The sequence below is a fragment of the Trematomus bernacchii genome, unplaced genomic scaffold (assembly GCF_902827165.1).
Source record: "Trematomus bernacchii unplaced genomic scaffold, fTreBer1.1, whole genome shotgun sequence".
Lineage (NCBI taxonomy): Eukaryota > Metazoa > Chordata > Actinopteri > Perciformes > Nototheniidae > Trematomus > Trematomus bernacchii.
Genome location: NW_022987524.1, coordinates 5452232 through 5468820, shown reverse-complemented (window position 1 = coordinate 5468820; position 16589 = coordinate 5452232). Strand labels below are relative to the sequence as shown.

At 41.9% G+C, this 16589-nt stretch overlaps 1 protein-coding gene across 1 annotated transcript; it reads right to left on the bottom strand.

Moving 5' to 3' along the window:
* Positions 1 to 513: 513 nt before the first annotated feature.
* Positions 514 to 5404, bottom strand: LOC117473419. The gene is made up of 4 exons (XM_034118995.1): positions 4999 to 5404; positions 4464 to 4565; positions 3915 to 4114; positions 514 to 573 (listed from the first exon to the last, which is right to left on the bottom strand). Exons 1-4 carry the CDS (start codon positions 5402 to 5404, stop codon positions 514 to 516), a joined length of 768 nt encoding a protein of 255 aa, XP_033974886.1.
* Between the last annotated feature and the right edge of the window lie 11185 nt (positions 5405 to 16589).

Here is a 16589-nt window from a genome sequence, read left to right as displayed (position 1 = left end):
CTGAACTTGCCGGACCATATACTGTAGTTGAAAGTACATTAGGCGCGTTCACACCAAGTACTTTTCCCACAGTAGTTCATGAGAACTTTAGTTCATGAGAGTTCTTTTAGTTCTGACGAACTAAAGCAGATCGCGTTCACACCAAAATGAGTTCCTGGGGGTGGATTAGGCAAATGAGCCGCTGACGTCACTTCTTCTTCTTCTGCTTAGCTTTTCCTGGCAGGCTGCAAACAACTTCACGGCGAGTACAGTAGGTGGCGGTATGCACCTTAAAGTTGCAATCCGCCAAAAAACCGAGAGAAGAAGAAAAAAAACTTCCGCTTCCGCTGTATGCTTCTGTTTACCTTCCGACCTCAGTCAGACACGCTATGGAGTTGACTGAAGTTGTGGTTTTGGTGCTCGTGTTACACAGCTTCGTAACTGAGTTATTTAAGCCAATAACTCAGCCACAAATACACGACCATTCAAATGCAATAGCAATGCTGATTCGGAGGCGAAGGCGTTTAAGAAGCCTTAACAAAAGGACTGGACGGTGACAAGCACACGCTCTGGACATGTTTCGTCGTAGGACAGCTGAGGAGGATGACCGTTATCACGCCCAAAGAACAGCAATGGTACGTTCAGTAAATCACATTAATACTATCTAATGTAGGATTTATGGAGTTATGTAGGGCTAATTTGTGTCTTTGTATGTGTTCCAGATATGCGAATACTATGGAACGCGTCGTGTCCCGCGCTTTCTCTGGGTGAACAATAGAACATCGGCCTGGTGGGAAAAGGTGGTGCCAACGTACACCGATGAGCAGTGGATCAAAGATTTCCGAATGTCCAAGTGCTCTTTTCAACTGCTCTGTATGCGCCTGGAAGCAACGTTGGGGAGACGCAACACCAACTACCGGGAGTGTGTACCCGTGCCTAAAAAAATCGCCATAGCACTGTGGAAACTTGCGACCAACTCTGAGTACAGGACCATCTCTCATTTGTTTGGAGTCGGCAGATCTACGGTGTGTTGCTGTGTGCAGGAGTTCTGTTCCGCTGTTGTGAGCCTACTCCTTCCTGAGATCATGCCATGGCCGAACTCTGAGAAGTTAGAGGAGATGGCGTTATATTTTGAGGGCAAATGGGGTGTGCCACAGTGTGTAGGTGCAGTAGATGGATCACACATCCCTATTCTGAGACCAGAGGAATACCACAACGAGTATTTCAACCGCAAAGGCTGGCACTCGCTCGTCCTGCAGGGTGTTGTGGATGGTAAGGGCCTCTTTTGGAGTGTTTTTGTTGGCTTACCAGGGAGCATGCATGATAGCAGAGTGTTCAGCTTGTCATCACTGGTTAGTTGTGTGGATAGAGGTGGTCTACTTCCTCATGTAACAAAGAATATTGGTGGACATGATGTGGGTTACTATATCCTTGGTGACTCAGCCTACCCCCTGCAAAGATGGCTGATGAAACCTTTCCAAGGAAGGCTCACACCCCAGCAACATGTCTACAACCGCAAAACAAGCCGAGCACGAGTGGTGGTGGAGAACGCTTTTGGCAGACTGAAGGGCAGATGGCGGTGCTTGATGAAGCAAAACGACTGCAACATGGACAACATCAAAATCCAGGTGGCAGCATGTTGCGTATTGCATAACCTATGTGAGCGTCGTGGTGATGAGTACAGGGAGGAATGGACTGCCTTACCGGCGACCCAGCTTGATGGGCCAGCGCCAGACATTGTTGAGGCTGGGGGGCAAGACACGCGCACAGCTCTTATGACGCATCTGAACATGTAAATTGACAATAAAGCTGATCTTTTGTACTTTTGGTTCTCTCTTTTATTTACCCCAGTCAACAGACAAAATTACAATAGTGCATACACACCTTAGATAAAATGTCAGTATCAAAACAGTACTCATACTGTATATTTGTATATTAATGAGTATATTATTATGTTGAATGTGTGTTAAAGACAATGGGATGAGGTTGAAGGCTCTTAAAAAAACTTTTGGATACCATCTTTACTGTGATAAATACATACATGTTAAGCATACACACCTGAAGAACTACGTACGTGCAGCAGATCATCTTCACTGTGTGTTGTCGCCCAGGACCGCACCATACAGGTGAAATACTGAGTAGAAATACTGTCAGCAGAACAATGCACTTCAGTCATGACTTTTCAATATTTATAATAGTTTTTAAGTACTTTAAAATAGCTAAGTAATACTGAGCAATGATGACAACCATTCATATTTTTTTGTTTATTACAAATTAAAGTCAAATATACACAAGTGTCTTGATTAAATGATTGTAGAACAAGGATTTTGGACGTGTGCCCTGCAGCCATGAATTGCATTAAAAGCAGCAAGAAACTTTGAATTGATTTCATTTTTATACACATCTATATCTGAGTAGGCAATATCAATATAATCAATTACTGTAGTACATGTCATTCATTTGTGATATAAAGTATATGCCTAGGTGGTGCATATTCTGGAAAATCAATTGAGAAACAAAAAGAAACAAAATCTCAAATTAAGTTTAAATGACTTCTGATTTGTCTGACCATAGGAAAGAGTTAGATAAGAAATAATACCACTAACATGTCTGTAGTATTGCACAGTAAATAGGCTCACCAGTTAACACCTTTATTATATATCCTCCTGAGAGGAACTCAGTTCACAAACTCCTATGTTCCCTTACTATAATTAATTAAAATATTGAACTCACAACACTGTTAATTACAAACTTAACCATTTATTTAAATAGTGTTTGTGTTGATGGACGCCATTTTGAAATACAATGGAATGATCTTTTTCAAAGCCACATGTATGGGGTGGGACACTATAAATAAAGCTTCGCCAGTTTCATGGTGTCATGATGGTATCAGAATAATCACTTACATGTGATGTATAGGATGCTACACAGGTCACCATAAAGATAAAGTGTCAGGAGAAATAAGCAACACACGCAAGACATCGCCATGTAGGTTCTCTTTTATTTATCAGCAGCAGATCAATAAGTGTCAGTAGTATCAAAACAATATAATAACAGTGGCAATATATATATAAAATAACAATAATAGGCTCAGCATCAGACACACCTTAGTGCAAAGTTAGGTGTCACTATTAATAACAGTGGCATATATATATGTACTTTAATACAAAATTGACTGTCCCAGATGTGGGGATAGACTCAGCATCAGACACACCTTAGTGCAAAGTTAGGTGTCACTATTGATAACAGTGGCATATATACATGTACTTTAATACAAAATTGACTGTCCCAGATGTGGGGATAGACTCAGCATCAGACACACCTTTGTGCAAAGTTAGGTGTCACTATTAATAACAGTGGCATATATATATGTACTTTAATACAAAATTGACTGTCCCAGATGTGGGGATAGACTCAGCATCAGACACACCTTTGTGCAAAGTTAGGTGTTACTATTAATAACAGTGGCATATATATATGTACTTTAATACAAAATTGACTGTCCCAGATGTGGGGATAGACTCAGCATCAGACACACCTTAGTGCAAAGTTAGGTGTCACTATTAATAACAGTGGCATATATATATATATATATATATATATATATATTACAATAATACAAAATTGACTGTCCCAGATGTAGGCAATTTGGGGTGAAGTGTCTTGCCCAGGGACACAACGACATGCTGACTGCAGTGGGGTTTGAACCTGTGCTCCCCTGATCCGAACACCAACGCACTCAGCCACTGCGCCACACGCCTCCCAACAAGTCATTCTATAGTTGACTAACGACGACAAGTTTTTTTTCTCTTTTTAATTGGAGGCCTGTTGGATTTAACCAGCTCGCTTAGCACTCCCAGAAGCCCAGCCTGAAAGCTATTTTGTTGCTCCACCTGGAGCGCCGCCACCTCCACCTGGCGCGCCGCCACCTCCACCTGGCGCGCCGCCGAGTCAGCCATCACCTTTAAGAGCTGGTCCTGCGATTCCTGGGCCTTGTGTTCATGCAGCAGCCGTTCGTCGTGCATCTCCTTGTTGGCCATGGCATGCCGGTCCTCATTTTCCGTGCTGGCCAAGGCACGCCGGTCATCCATCGCCGTGATGGTGTCCAGGAAGCGGTCATCCCGTGTCCTCTTTCCTAATAGGAGAAATAAGTAGTTTTACAACTTACTAGGAATGTGTTTACTAGCTAATATAAGATAGGATCAAATAGCTGACGCTCAAAGTGCCCTTATTTATTGTTTTGTGCTTGCTAGAATTTTATTTGGTAAAAAAATGATTAAGAGCTTTCTTACCGGAAGTCATGTGACCTCTAGCCCCGGATGTTTACGTTTGTGAGAGAGTGAAAAGGGCGCGAAAAGTGTAAACATGTATGTTCACGGTGTTTCATGATTGTACCAAGAAATAAATAAACGTGATTAGTGGACATCAGTTCGATGCGTAACCTTCTTTCAAGGCCAGAGTAGTTACAGTGTGTTTATATGTACCTTTGCGTTTGGTTGTTGGAACGGGAGATGAGGAGGCACTACCGTGGATTTCCGGAGGGGAAATCTCACTGATTTCCAATTCCAGGGGAAACACCACGTTGCCTGAAACACACGATTAGTGCCATGAGTTAGTGAAGCAAATTACAGAACATGGCACACTTATTCACAAGTCAAAACGTTTTTATAGCGGAAGAATAGCTAGTGAGCTAGCTAGCTGTTATTAGCTAGCTATGTTGTGGCCTGCTAACAGTGTTACCCAATTCAACCTAGCATTGCTAACTCAATCTACCGAGCAAATAAAAGTACATCTGAGACCAGTATTGTGCAGATTAAAACAGTAAAGTGCATGTAGTATATTTTACATTCGATTAGTGCCATGAGTTAGTGAAGCAAATGAGATAGCGGCCGAGATTAGCTAGCTAGCTGTTAGCCAATTCAGCCGAGCATGGCTAGCTCGATCTACCGAGCCTTAGAAGTACATATGTGACCATTATTGTGCAGATTAAAACAGTGCAGTGCATGTAGTATATTTTACCTAATTCGTCGTCGTCGTGCTTGGACAATTCCCCCACCATTGCATCCTCCCACGCCGCCGTGCTCGAGTCGATGGTCTCCGCGGTGCCGCGGAATGACGGTCTGTGGCCAAGCAAAGCGTTCAAACGATCATACCACTTGCTGGTTTTCCGACCGTTACCACTCTTGTTGTTGTGGTCCTTTAGTTTTTTGAAGTCCTGCTTTAGCTTCTTGATCTTGTCCCGGCATGATTTAGCGCCGTGAATGATCCCGATGGCCGCTAACTCCTGCGAAATGCACTCATACATTTTCGCGTTGGAAACTGCCTTGAGCTGAAGTGCCTGGATCGCGTCGTCCGCGTAGATATCTAGAAGCGCCGAAACATTATCATCGGTCCATCGCTCCACTGATCTCTTCGGTGTTGTCATAACTGCTGGTTTTTCCAAAAAAATATCTCGTTGCTACGCTGAGATTTTAATGCGTGCAAGTAAAATGGCTGCTTTATACAACTTTTCTGGAGTTGTACGGGGCGTGGTTTGCATTCCGCACAGCCAATCAGACGTACGAACTACTTTCTCCCACGAGAGACCCTGCTCTGTAGCAGGGACTGAAAAGCGAGTCTCGCGAACTAAGTTGAGCTACTTTAGTTCCTGGGGCTTTTTGGTGTGAACGCAAATATATCGTAGTTCTGATGAACTATTGTGGGAAAAGTACACCAAAGTACTCCGGTGTGAACCCACCTAATTGAAACACTGGCTTGCTTGTATCAAATCAATACAATTCCCACATGCCCTACCTGCGGTCTTCAGACTCTGGCCCCCCGCACCAACCTGCGAACCTTCGGGGATAGAGCCTTCAGTATGGCAGCCCCCACTCTCTGGAACGCTCTCCCTGCGGAGATCCGCAACATCCCCACGGTTGACGCCTTCAAAAGGGCCCTCAAGTCCCATCTGTCTGCCAAGGCCTTTGGCCCCAAATCTATTTGTTGTTTTGTCTGTCTGACTGTTCGTCTGACTGCCTTTTGTTATGTTTGTTTCTACTCCTGTTCTTCTTTTTAAAGCGACCTTGGGTCTCATGAAAGGGGCTATATAAATCCAAGTTATTATTATTATTAATACATCCCATACACCATTGGAACGGGAAGAATCTCAGCTACAACACCAACTAAAGCATTTCCATTTCTCCAGTAAACACAGCCTACATGGCAAGCATTTTTATAATATACAGTAATGTACAGTAAACATATCTTGACTTATTGCAACATTATAACATGAAATTCACCCCTGGTGTCATTCTGGCTTTGACTGTTCAAATGAAATGTCAACCATCAAAATGGGATAAGGGGTTCCAGAAATATCACTGTGCAAAACACACCGGGCAATTTTGACCGACAATAGTATGGGAAGGGGGGTATGACCGAACGCAAGAGAAGGGTTAACTTGTGCGCTGAAAACCATTTTTAGGTCATTGCAAATAGAACTTGTTATTCAGAAGATGTTCTAGGAATTCTTTTATAAGATACACACTATAATTGTTAGTCTTATATTCATATTTCTAACATCAGATGTCATTTCATTTCAAGCCTTTATTTAACCAGGTGAATCCCATTGAGATCATCGATCTATTTTTCAAGGGAGACCTGCAGCAAAGTCGGTATCATCCGCATAAAAATTTAAAGTAGCTTCATCCACATTTTCACCTAAACTGTTGATATATATGGAGAATAAAAGTGGACCTAAAACAGAATCTTGAGGAACACCATTAGCAATGTTCAACCACTCAGAAGACAGCCCATCAAAGTGAACACACAGAGAGGTAGTTCACAAACCACCCCACTGCATGGCTGGATATGCCAATACTGAGTAGCCTCTGCTTCAAGATGCGATGATCGACGGTATCAAACGCTTTGGACGGGTCAATAAATAGAGCTGCACAACTCAGCTTTTTATCTAAAATACTGGTAATGTCATTCACCACTTTCATTGTGGCAGTGATGGTGCTATGTTGCTTTCTGAAGCCTGACTGATGTTTAGACAGGATATCATTTTTACATAAAAACTCCTTTTACTTGTTCACTCACTAGGCGTTCGAGCATCTTCGCCAGAACTGACAATTTAGAGATTGGCCTATAGTTATTTAAAATAGTTGCCTCCCCTCCTTTTAGCAAAGGCAATACATAAGCTGACTTCCATACTTTTGGAATTGCATTTGTGCTGAGGGAGAGGTTAAAAAGAGTAGTGAGAGGTGGAGCAATCAAATCTGCAGCTATCTTTAAAAAGAAAGGTTCTACGTTGTCCGGGCCAGCCGGTTTCTTAGGATCTAACTTAGATAAGGCTTCATGAACAACATTAACAGTAAAAGGAGTAAAACTGAAAGGGTTTTCCAGACCACATTGTTCAGAGTCACAGACTGTGGTGTTCACAGAAGCAGAGTTAGAAACAGAATCAAACAGAGAGCCACAGGACACAAAATGCTCATTAAAGCAATTTAACATGGTGGCCTTGTCCGATATAGTGCCAGATGCTGTGGTAAGGCACGGAGGTAGCTCATTACGGATATCACCGGTGGAGTCACAGAGAAAAAGGTCACAGAGACTAGCCTTTTCCTGGCCTCAAGTGAGAAACAGGACTTGTTTCTGAAAAAGAAACTAGCCTAACCCTTAGCTTTCTAAGCAGATTATTGACCTGAAGTTTAAAAGAGAGGCAATCATCCAGCCAGATACCAAGGTATTTATAACAGGCAACCACTTCAAGTACTTTTCCTTTATGTTATTGTTATTTGGTTTTTATTGGTGCTTTTGTCGTTTCGAAGGAAATTAAAATACTGTATTGAGAGGGTTTCTTCTGTTTTGGAACCTTGCATATCTTTTTGGTCTTGTTAGAAATACCCCACGGTAAAACTGTGTTCAAGCAGCAGTTAAAGAAGCTTAGTTTGCTGTCTTACCCCTAGATTCCACCGGGTCCGTCTGCGGCGCGTTACGGGCGCGTTACGGGCGCGTTACGGCTGCGCCGCGGTGCTCACGGCGATCGCGGCCACTCTAGTCAATGGGTGCTATTCCACCACACGCGGCGCGTTACGGCTCAGAAGCGTCCCAGAAGCGGCTCGGCGCAGGGCTCCTCTAAAATTAGGATCGAATCCTATTTTTGTCGCGGCGCAGCCGTAACGTAAGGTCGGGCAGGCAGGAAGTGGAACCTTCAGAGCATATATAGCATATATATATAGATATATACACACACACAAACTAATTTTGCAGACCCTATCCCTCCGTAGTCTTTCAAGTAGGAGGAGAAATGCCAGCGTTCTCCTCCGGTTTACAGGCACTGTGTAAATTATATATATAGAATAATTATGATGATGAATGCATTTTTTTACCACTAAAATACAGCAACACATCTTTGATTCATGTCATTTATAACTGGAATATTACAGTTATTATTAACTTTGTCTGTACAAAGTAGCCTGTCCAGGAAATATGCCCAAATCAACAAAAACTGCGAGCCGGCAGGCAAGACGCTCCGCTTCTGAAATGCTTCTGAAACGCGCCTGGTAGGGTATGACGCCGGAGGAGGCCGGACCAAAACCGCGGCGCAGCCGTAACGCGGCGCAGACGGACCCGGTGGAATCTAGGGGTCAGACTGCTAGATGTATTAAGATGGTTTGCTCTATCACAACTTACACATAAAACCTAAATGTTCATCTGCTTATTGTTCTTCTTGCCTTTATATTCAAGCATGTTGATTGTATATTGCTATATCTTGACATTATGTTCATTTTATCATACTTGCCATACATTTATTTTAATTGATGCGATTCCTTCAAAGGTTTTGAAATAGACCCCTAGTACTCTTATTAATTTATAAAGTAATAATAATACATGTCGTGTTAGGTGGGCGTGTCGTGTAGGGGGCGTGTTGTGTACCGTCTTGCTGCGGCTGCAGCTGGACCATATTGACAGGAACAGCAGAAGAAGACAGAGAGGAAGTAAACACTAACAGGAACAGCAGAAGAAGACAGAAAGGGAGTAAACACTGAAGAGAACAGCAGAAGAAGACAGGAAGTACACACTAAAGGGAACACTGGCCGTTTCTCAATGTCGAGTAAACCTGCTGCAGAGCCACTATTTCAAGTATACTACGTCATCGAGTGGCGCCGAAGGACTGTTTAAATGCATGTTAAATGCCCAGCATTCGGCGCCACTCGATGACGTAGTATACTTGAAATAGTGGCTCTGCAGCAGGTATACTCGACATTGAGAAAAGGCCACGGTATGGGCTTTGGCTTTGTTTAAAGACTGGTTAATGGAAAAGACGATGTGAACGGATTGGACAGTTACCTAAGTCAGTGCCGTCATTTTAAGTTACTTTGCTGTTGCTGCTATTTATTTGGTCTAATCTTGCTACATTTATAAAGTAAAACCTTGCTGCTATTCTATTTCACTGGTCATTTATCTGATTGTGTGCTGTAACATGCATTATCAGCAGCCACATTATTTGAATACATGTAATACATGAATGGATATCATTGACCTATGCAGGATCATACAACTCAACATTTATATGTGTCTAAGTGTTCTACGTGTTCTACAGTATGTGTATTGTCATTTGTCAGACTAACAGATCAGGTCCTGACGCGTTGACATGTTTGACAAGAGTTTAGAAAATCAAGCAAAGAGAACACGGAGGTACTGACAGTATCAAGGAAGACTGAACTCTATAGGTTTGCAGAGACTGAAGAAAAACTGTGAAAAGAGTTATGGAAGGAGAAAGATGAAAACGTACCTCTCTTTCTTCCTCCTCATGTTCTCTCACTCTGTCTCTCTCCTCCCTGCCCACCCACCTCAGTCTGGCGACACATCTTTCAAACTTCTTATCTGTGACCTCATTCACCCTCCAGCCACCCACCGACTGTGTTTGAATGAAGGTGGAGTGTTCAGCTCCATTGTTGTGGTCGAGGAAGTGGGATTATTTCAATACACCGAAATACTGCATTTATTTTGCTTTCAAATGAACATTGACTACTCAAGCTAAAAATGGCAGCATTGCTCATTCTATATTGATTAGATGAATAATACAATTATAACTTTTCTTAAGAAAGTAAAGTTGCTTGGACAAAGAATGAAAACACTCACACTCATGAAAGGAGTGGAAATAGAAAACAACCACAATAACAATGAGATTTTGAATGTGGATTTTCATTGATAGCTCGTTCCTCAGTTAAGAAGCCATGATGGAAAAAGCCACAAGTTACAAATCTTGAGCATTTTTCGTTGACGAGATTTTCTTGAAATCAAACCCTGTTTTGAGTAGTGCAGTCCACAATTCCCATGCTGGGTCAAATTGCCTACCTAAGACTCACAAACAGTGCATTATATAATCAAACGTTAAGTGTGTACATTTTTCTCACTGTTTACTCTTCTATAATTGTGTTAAATATGTATTATTGCTGCTTGTGTTTTCCAAAAGCTAATTCAACACACTGCTGCTTCACAACCAAAGTTTAAATGGCAAAAACACAGGGTGGCTTTAGGTGAAGGAGTCACACAAAACGCAATGTATTTGTCATACGGCTACCACTAGAAACTAGCTATTGTTCCGAGTTTACCATGGGAACAGTAACCATTGTGTTCGTTAAATAAACCAGGGCTGAAATATTAAAGCCATTCTTTAGACACGGTTTAAAGTAATATGTAAAAACACGATGAACATGGTTTCCATCATAAAAATCCCTCATTTCAGCCACCAAAATGGGCAACCAGCAGATGTATCAGAATTTCAACAGTGGTTATCACCTCTTATAATGTTGTTTGTTTGTTTGATTGCTTGTCACGGACGGTGGCTTTTTATCTGCTACAATGTTGCAGTGTACACCTCTGCCAAAGTTTTTAAATAGTGACATTTAGCTTGCAAAATATGGAGCATACCTACTATTGACATCCCCCTTTGGTAGCATGAGCACAGTATTGCTTTAAGCCAAGGCTGTCCAAACTGTTTGCAATGAGGGCCACATACAGAAAAATATACGAAGGGCTGGGCCCCTCATTAGAGGTTAGGTATACGTATTGCTTCATAAGTTAAAGGTCACCTATCATGCTATTTTTAGGCAATAGCATAGGTCTCAGATATATAAAAATATATAAAAAACATGTCTATGAAGTGTTTTGCTCAAAATACCAAACAGATCACCCATTCTAGCCATGCCTCATATCCCTCTATTTCACTTCCTGTTTCAAAAGTGCTGATTTGGGGTATAAAGCTTTACAAAAAAAAAAAATGGATTAAAAAAAAAGGAGGGGGCTGAGCTCATGCGGGAGATTCTACCGCAGATACTGCCGTGATGAAACGCCATATCATGGATTATCAAGGATTATTTCTGAAACAGTATGGAGCTCAAAGGCTTTCTCTCTTGCCGGTTATACCACAAGGTGAGTTCCTTTTTATTTCCTGCTTCTTCACACACATGCTCTGTGCAGTACAGGTTAGCTCTGAGTGTTAGCGATGCTAATGTAAACACCGACCATATTACGTCCAAAACAGTCGGTCATTGTTTCTGATAGCAACGTTTCTGATAGGGCCGTGGGTGTAAAGCCAGCCTACATATCCGATATTACGTCATATCGGACGCAAATCTGGATCAGCTCTGTTGTAGCCCCGTTTTTAGAGATTTGGGTACGGAGGAAAAGAGAGAGGGTTTTATTTTCTGACGCTGCGTGAGTTCCCCGACACACCGGGGACACATATTTATGTATAAAAGACATCAAAAAGTGCATTTTGCATGATAGGTCCCCTTTAAGTTAGAATTTAGAAAAATCTATCAAATGTAGGTAAATTAAGGTTGACACTTGAATTACAGCTTTCCATAGGGTTTCATTCATCTTGTTTGCAGCTCATTCCATAAAACAGAAGCATCAGATTGCTTACTGTATAATAAGGGGAAATAGGAAAGATGTATTTCAAGTCTGTTATACAAATAGGTAATTGGGCTTTTGTAAGATTTGTTAGAAAATGTTTTCAACTTTAATTTATGGAATATGTTTGAAAATTGGTCTTATTAACAAATGAATATGTGTGTAGTTTATTTTAACATGTATATTTAAGACGTAAAATATAAGACAAGCACAAGTTTCTGGTATGGGCCATATTCATTCATACTTTTAGTATTTGCTGCGGGCCAATTAAAAGTGGGCAACGGGCCGCATTTGGCCCCCGGGCCATAGTTTGGACACCCCTGCTTTAAGCTAATGCTAAAAGGATCATTATGACTTCAGCATGCTAATGACTTAGAAGGTGTAATGTTTGCTTTTTCAGTTTAGCATGTAAGCAATCTAGCATTTGCTAATTAGCACTTAACATGAAGTACGACTGAAGCTAATGGCAGCATGCCACAAGCTAATCAGTTGTGATCAGAAGCATGTTTACCGTATTTTCCGGACTATAAGTCGCACCTGAGTATAAGTCGCTCTTATCAAAAAACGTGTCGTTAAGAGAAAAAAAACATATAAGTCGCTTCGGTGTATAAGTCGCATTTATCCACTAAAGTCTTCATCCTCTGTGTCGCTGTTAAACACTCCCGCCAACTCCGGTGGAAGTATTTAACAGCGACACAGAGGTGTCGATTAAATAGCATGTCCTGCTCCGGGCTGTCCTCAGACTCTCCATCAGAATCAGCTCCGATTAGACCTTTCTGAATCCCGACAGGATGATGTCGGTCGTCACTGAAGCCCATGCTGTGTCGATTCATCCCACAACATCCTGGAAAGTTACGTGACGCATCCTCCCAGTTCTTATTATATATCCATGATCCTCCATGATTGCCGTGACTATTTTCTTCTTCTGTGGTACAGCAGTTTTCAGTTGTCATGATTGTATATAGTGCCATCTATTGTCCGGAGTTTTAACGCAGTCAGACAAAAGTCAATATATAAGTCGCTTCAGAGTATAAGTCGCAGCACCAGCCAGACAGGTAAAAAAAACAGACTTATAGTCCGGAAAATACGGGACCTAAGCGAAAATGTTTGCAGTATTTCCATGGGATGGATTGAGAAAAAATAAACTGTATTCTAAATGCAATTGTAAAGCAATGCTGGAATAATCAATCTGGGGTATTGTGCTGTGTTTTAATAGTTCAAATGAAGCTTCATATTAGAGCCTAAGAAGTTCTGTTTAACATTCAAACTTCTCTGACAGATTGAGGGCGAGAGATCTTATTAAAAAAAACTGTACTTTCGATATAGCTTGGCAGCACCACCATTGTGCTCTGAGCTTTTAGCAGAGTGTGGGTCATATGTCACTGGTCCGAGCAAACCCACACTTAGAGATGGCAAATCCGGATCATTTTACGGACTCAGGGTCTTCTGAGTCAGTCATTGAAGAGATCCGGATCATACGAGTCATTTGAGTCATATGAGTCAGCATGACCAAGACCGTAGAAATCCTATCGGTGAAACCGAAAAGTTGTTGCATTTCACGAGCATATTATTATTCCATATATTTTGAATATACATATATATATTTGTATATATATATATATATATATATATAATATCTGCATGTATATTTTCTATTTCGACATGTATATTTTATATTTTATTTTATTTTTATTTCTATTCTTGCATATTTTGTAGTTTTGTTTTATTGTAAAATGACTTATGCTGCTGTAACAACAACAATTTCCCAATTTGGGATCAATAAAGTACTATCTATCTATCTATTAAACTGACGTTATATTAACCTCCGCTACACAGTGTATTTTGCTTTAATAAAAAATGTTGATCACAAAAAAAAGGGTTATTTTGCGATTTGGCAAATCTGAGTCTGCGAGTCCGCACTGCTGTGTGTTGCACACACAGTGAGTCAGGATTTGCGAATCCGAGTCTGCTGTGGACTCGTGCATGACGGACGAGTCTGCTGGATCTCTGGATCTGCTGCTATACGGTTACGGCTCCGAGTCCGCACGAGTCTGATCCGCTGTGTGTTGCAGCGAGTCAGGATTTGCGAATCTGCGAATCTGCGAGTCTGCTGTTGGAGCCGTCGGCTCCTCTGAGTCCCCACGAGTCTGCAGGAAGTTTCACTGATCCGCGTCCCCTCCCCTGAGCCAAACGATCACTTCTGGCAGCTATCCTGTGACTGTATACTTGCTAAAGGGTAGGTAGATGGACTTGGGGTACGTTGTAATGTGATTTTACATGTTATAAAGAGAGTAGCGAGTGACGCAATTTATAGTTTTAATTTGTACGTCACACCAAGTGTGGGACTCAAGGACTCGGGTTAATGGAGAGGGGAGACTCGTCATGACCAGCTCATTTCTAGGATCCGGGTTAATGATCCGGATGAATCAGGACTCGCCCATCTCTACCCACAATGAGCATGTGAGCTGCAGTGAGAGCTGTGGGGGAAAAACTTCATGCTGAGGATCTGCTCCTCCTCACCTCACTTTGTTCTGCCTGGAGTTACATAGCTCTCAGTTTGCCTCTGTCCATGGCATTTGCATGCAATCAGCCAAATACAATTTTGTTTATGTATTCTGTCAGAAACAGGGTAAAAGGGCATCGTAAACGAGCCAACATACAGAGCAGGCTGTCCTGCTGTTTATCCTGTAGCTGCAGCCATGGTGCTGTTTAATGATACATTTGGTTTCTACATATTTTATAAGAAGAGTTGCTTTATCAAATGTTTATTGTTTATTTCATATTTGCCGGTGTGGAATGTAAAATGTTCTCAAGGAATGTACTTAAAGAGGCCCCATTTTGCTTTTAGGGTTTTCCCTTTCCTGTAGTGTGTTATATAGGGGCATTTAAATGGTCTGCAAAGGCTAAAATCCCTGTGTTCCCTCCAGAGGGAGTCTCTCTCCCCCACACTCCCCCCTCCCCACCTGACACACCGTCATTGGACACCTTTGTTTACTTCTGTAACATAGGGACATCACTATGTAACACTCGCACTTCTATTGGCTAGCCCTCCAACACATACGTGATAGGCTAAAGGCCCTGACACACCAGGCCGTATTCGGCCGTCTTGCGTTGTCTGGCGACAACGCGTTCCTTGTCGACCAAAGTCAATTTGGTGTGTCCCGAACCCTCGGCCGTGACACGCCTTATTTGGCCTTTCACGGTCGACACCCGGCCGATTCAACATGTTGAATCGGCCAAAATACGGCCACAAGCTATCGGGCCAAGAAACCACTCTGATCAGCTGTTCAGCTAGCAAATGAGAAGCGAAACGGAAGTGAGGGACGTAAACAAACGATTTAAAAAGGCACAGGACAGCAGCTAAACCCCAGCAGGTGATACTTAAAGACATCAAACATAGCCCTTAAATGTCCTCTCTTACCTTCCACACATAGCAGGGACATCTCTGATATCGGCGGGAGCGTCCCCGGCTGTCCTCTGCTGAGAGCTCCGTGATTTGTTTGGTCAAGTCCGGTTTTTCATCTCATTGTAAATTTAGCAAGAAGTGGCCATTATTACATTGCTGACTCAATAAACTACACACCCGCCAGAACACTGCGATCATCAGATGCAGGTCTATTAACTGTGATTTTATAGTATGTCTGCACTTTATGTGCTCATTTCATCATTCATGTATTTTTATATTCTAAAACATGTTTTCGATGGACGAGAGTGAAAATGGAACGCACACGCTATTTGTTTGTTTATATCACAGTCTGTTCTTCTTCTCTGTGTTCCGGTTGTTGCCTATTTTGAATGACGAATACACACTACCGCCGCCTGCTGGTAAGGAGAGTTATTGCCACTCACGCATGCGCAGTTCGTGCGTGCTCGGCTGAAGTTTTTGCGGTGATTTCCAGTGCGACACATGGCCAAGACGCAGGAGAACTCGTCGATGGAACTGTCGGTGTCGGCGAGTTCTCTGGGGACTGCCTGGTGTGTCAGGGTCTTAAGAGGTGGGACATCTCTAAGTGGTTGACCAATCACAGCAGAGCCGGCCAGCTAACCAATCAGAGCAGACTGGGCTCTGGTTTCAGACAGAGGGTGAAAAGAGGTGCTGCAGCACAGGCAGTATGAGAAAAATTAAGAGCTTTTTGAACATCAAAGCATGGAGACATGTCCCAGTAGAGACACTAAATACTAATATGAACCTGAACATTTGCATAATAGGGCCCCTTTAAGTACTGTTTAGACATATTTGTACTGTACTCTTGTATTCAATTGTTTTGCTTTATAACACTAATGTACTTTTTACTCCACTACATTTATTTAACACTCAAAGTTACTAACTACTTTTTACATAAAAACACATGATATGCCTTCATGACATGATGCAGTACTGTACAACTAATCTACCCGGTATTTCAACTCTTACGAACAACATTAGTCAATAAAAAAGATTTGGCATGAATATGAGATAAAAACAGGATAATAATATTCTAAAGCAATGTTGAGCTATTGTGCAAACTAAAGTAAGTAAAGTTTTCAATTCAAGACTTTCACTTTCATTTTTAGACCATGGTATTACTACTTTTACTGAAGTAAAGAATTTGAGTGCTTCTTCTACCTCTGCATATTTGTTGATAAAATCCCTAACAGAGCGACATTGTTCGGGGACATCTATTCATAGCACCTCGTCTTGGACCCAGTTTCCACAAAAATAACAACAG

Excerpts from the sequence above, each read along its gene's own strand:
- LOC117473419 (XM_034118995.1), bottom strand. The coding sequence starts at position 5,404 with ATGACAACACCGAAGAGATCAGTGGAGCGATGGACCGATGATAATGTT. Across the intron at positions 4,115-4,463 it reads TCCAACAACCAAACGCAAAG|GAAAGAGGACACGGGATGAC; the intron begins GTACATATAAAC and ends TTCTCCTATTAG. Across the intron at positions 574-3,914 it reads CTGACTCGGCGGCGCGCCAG|CTGTCCTACGACGAAACATG; the intron begins GTGGAGGTGGCG and ends CATCCTCCTCAG.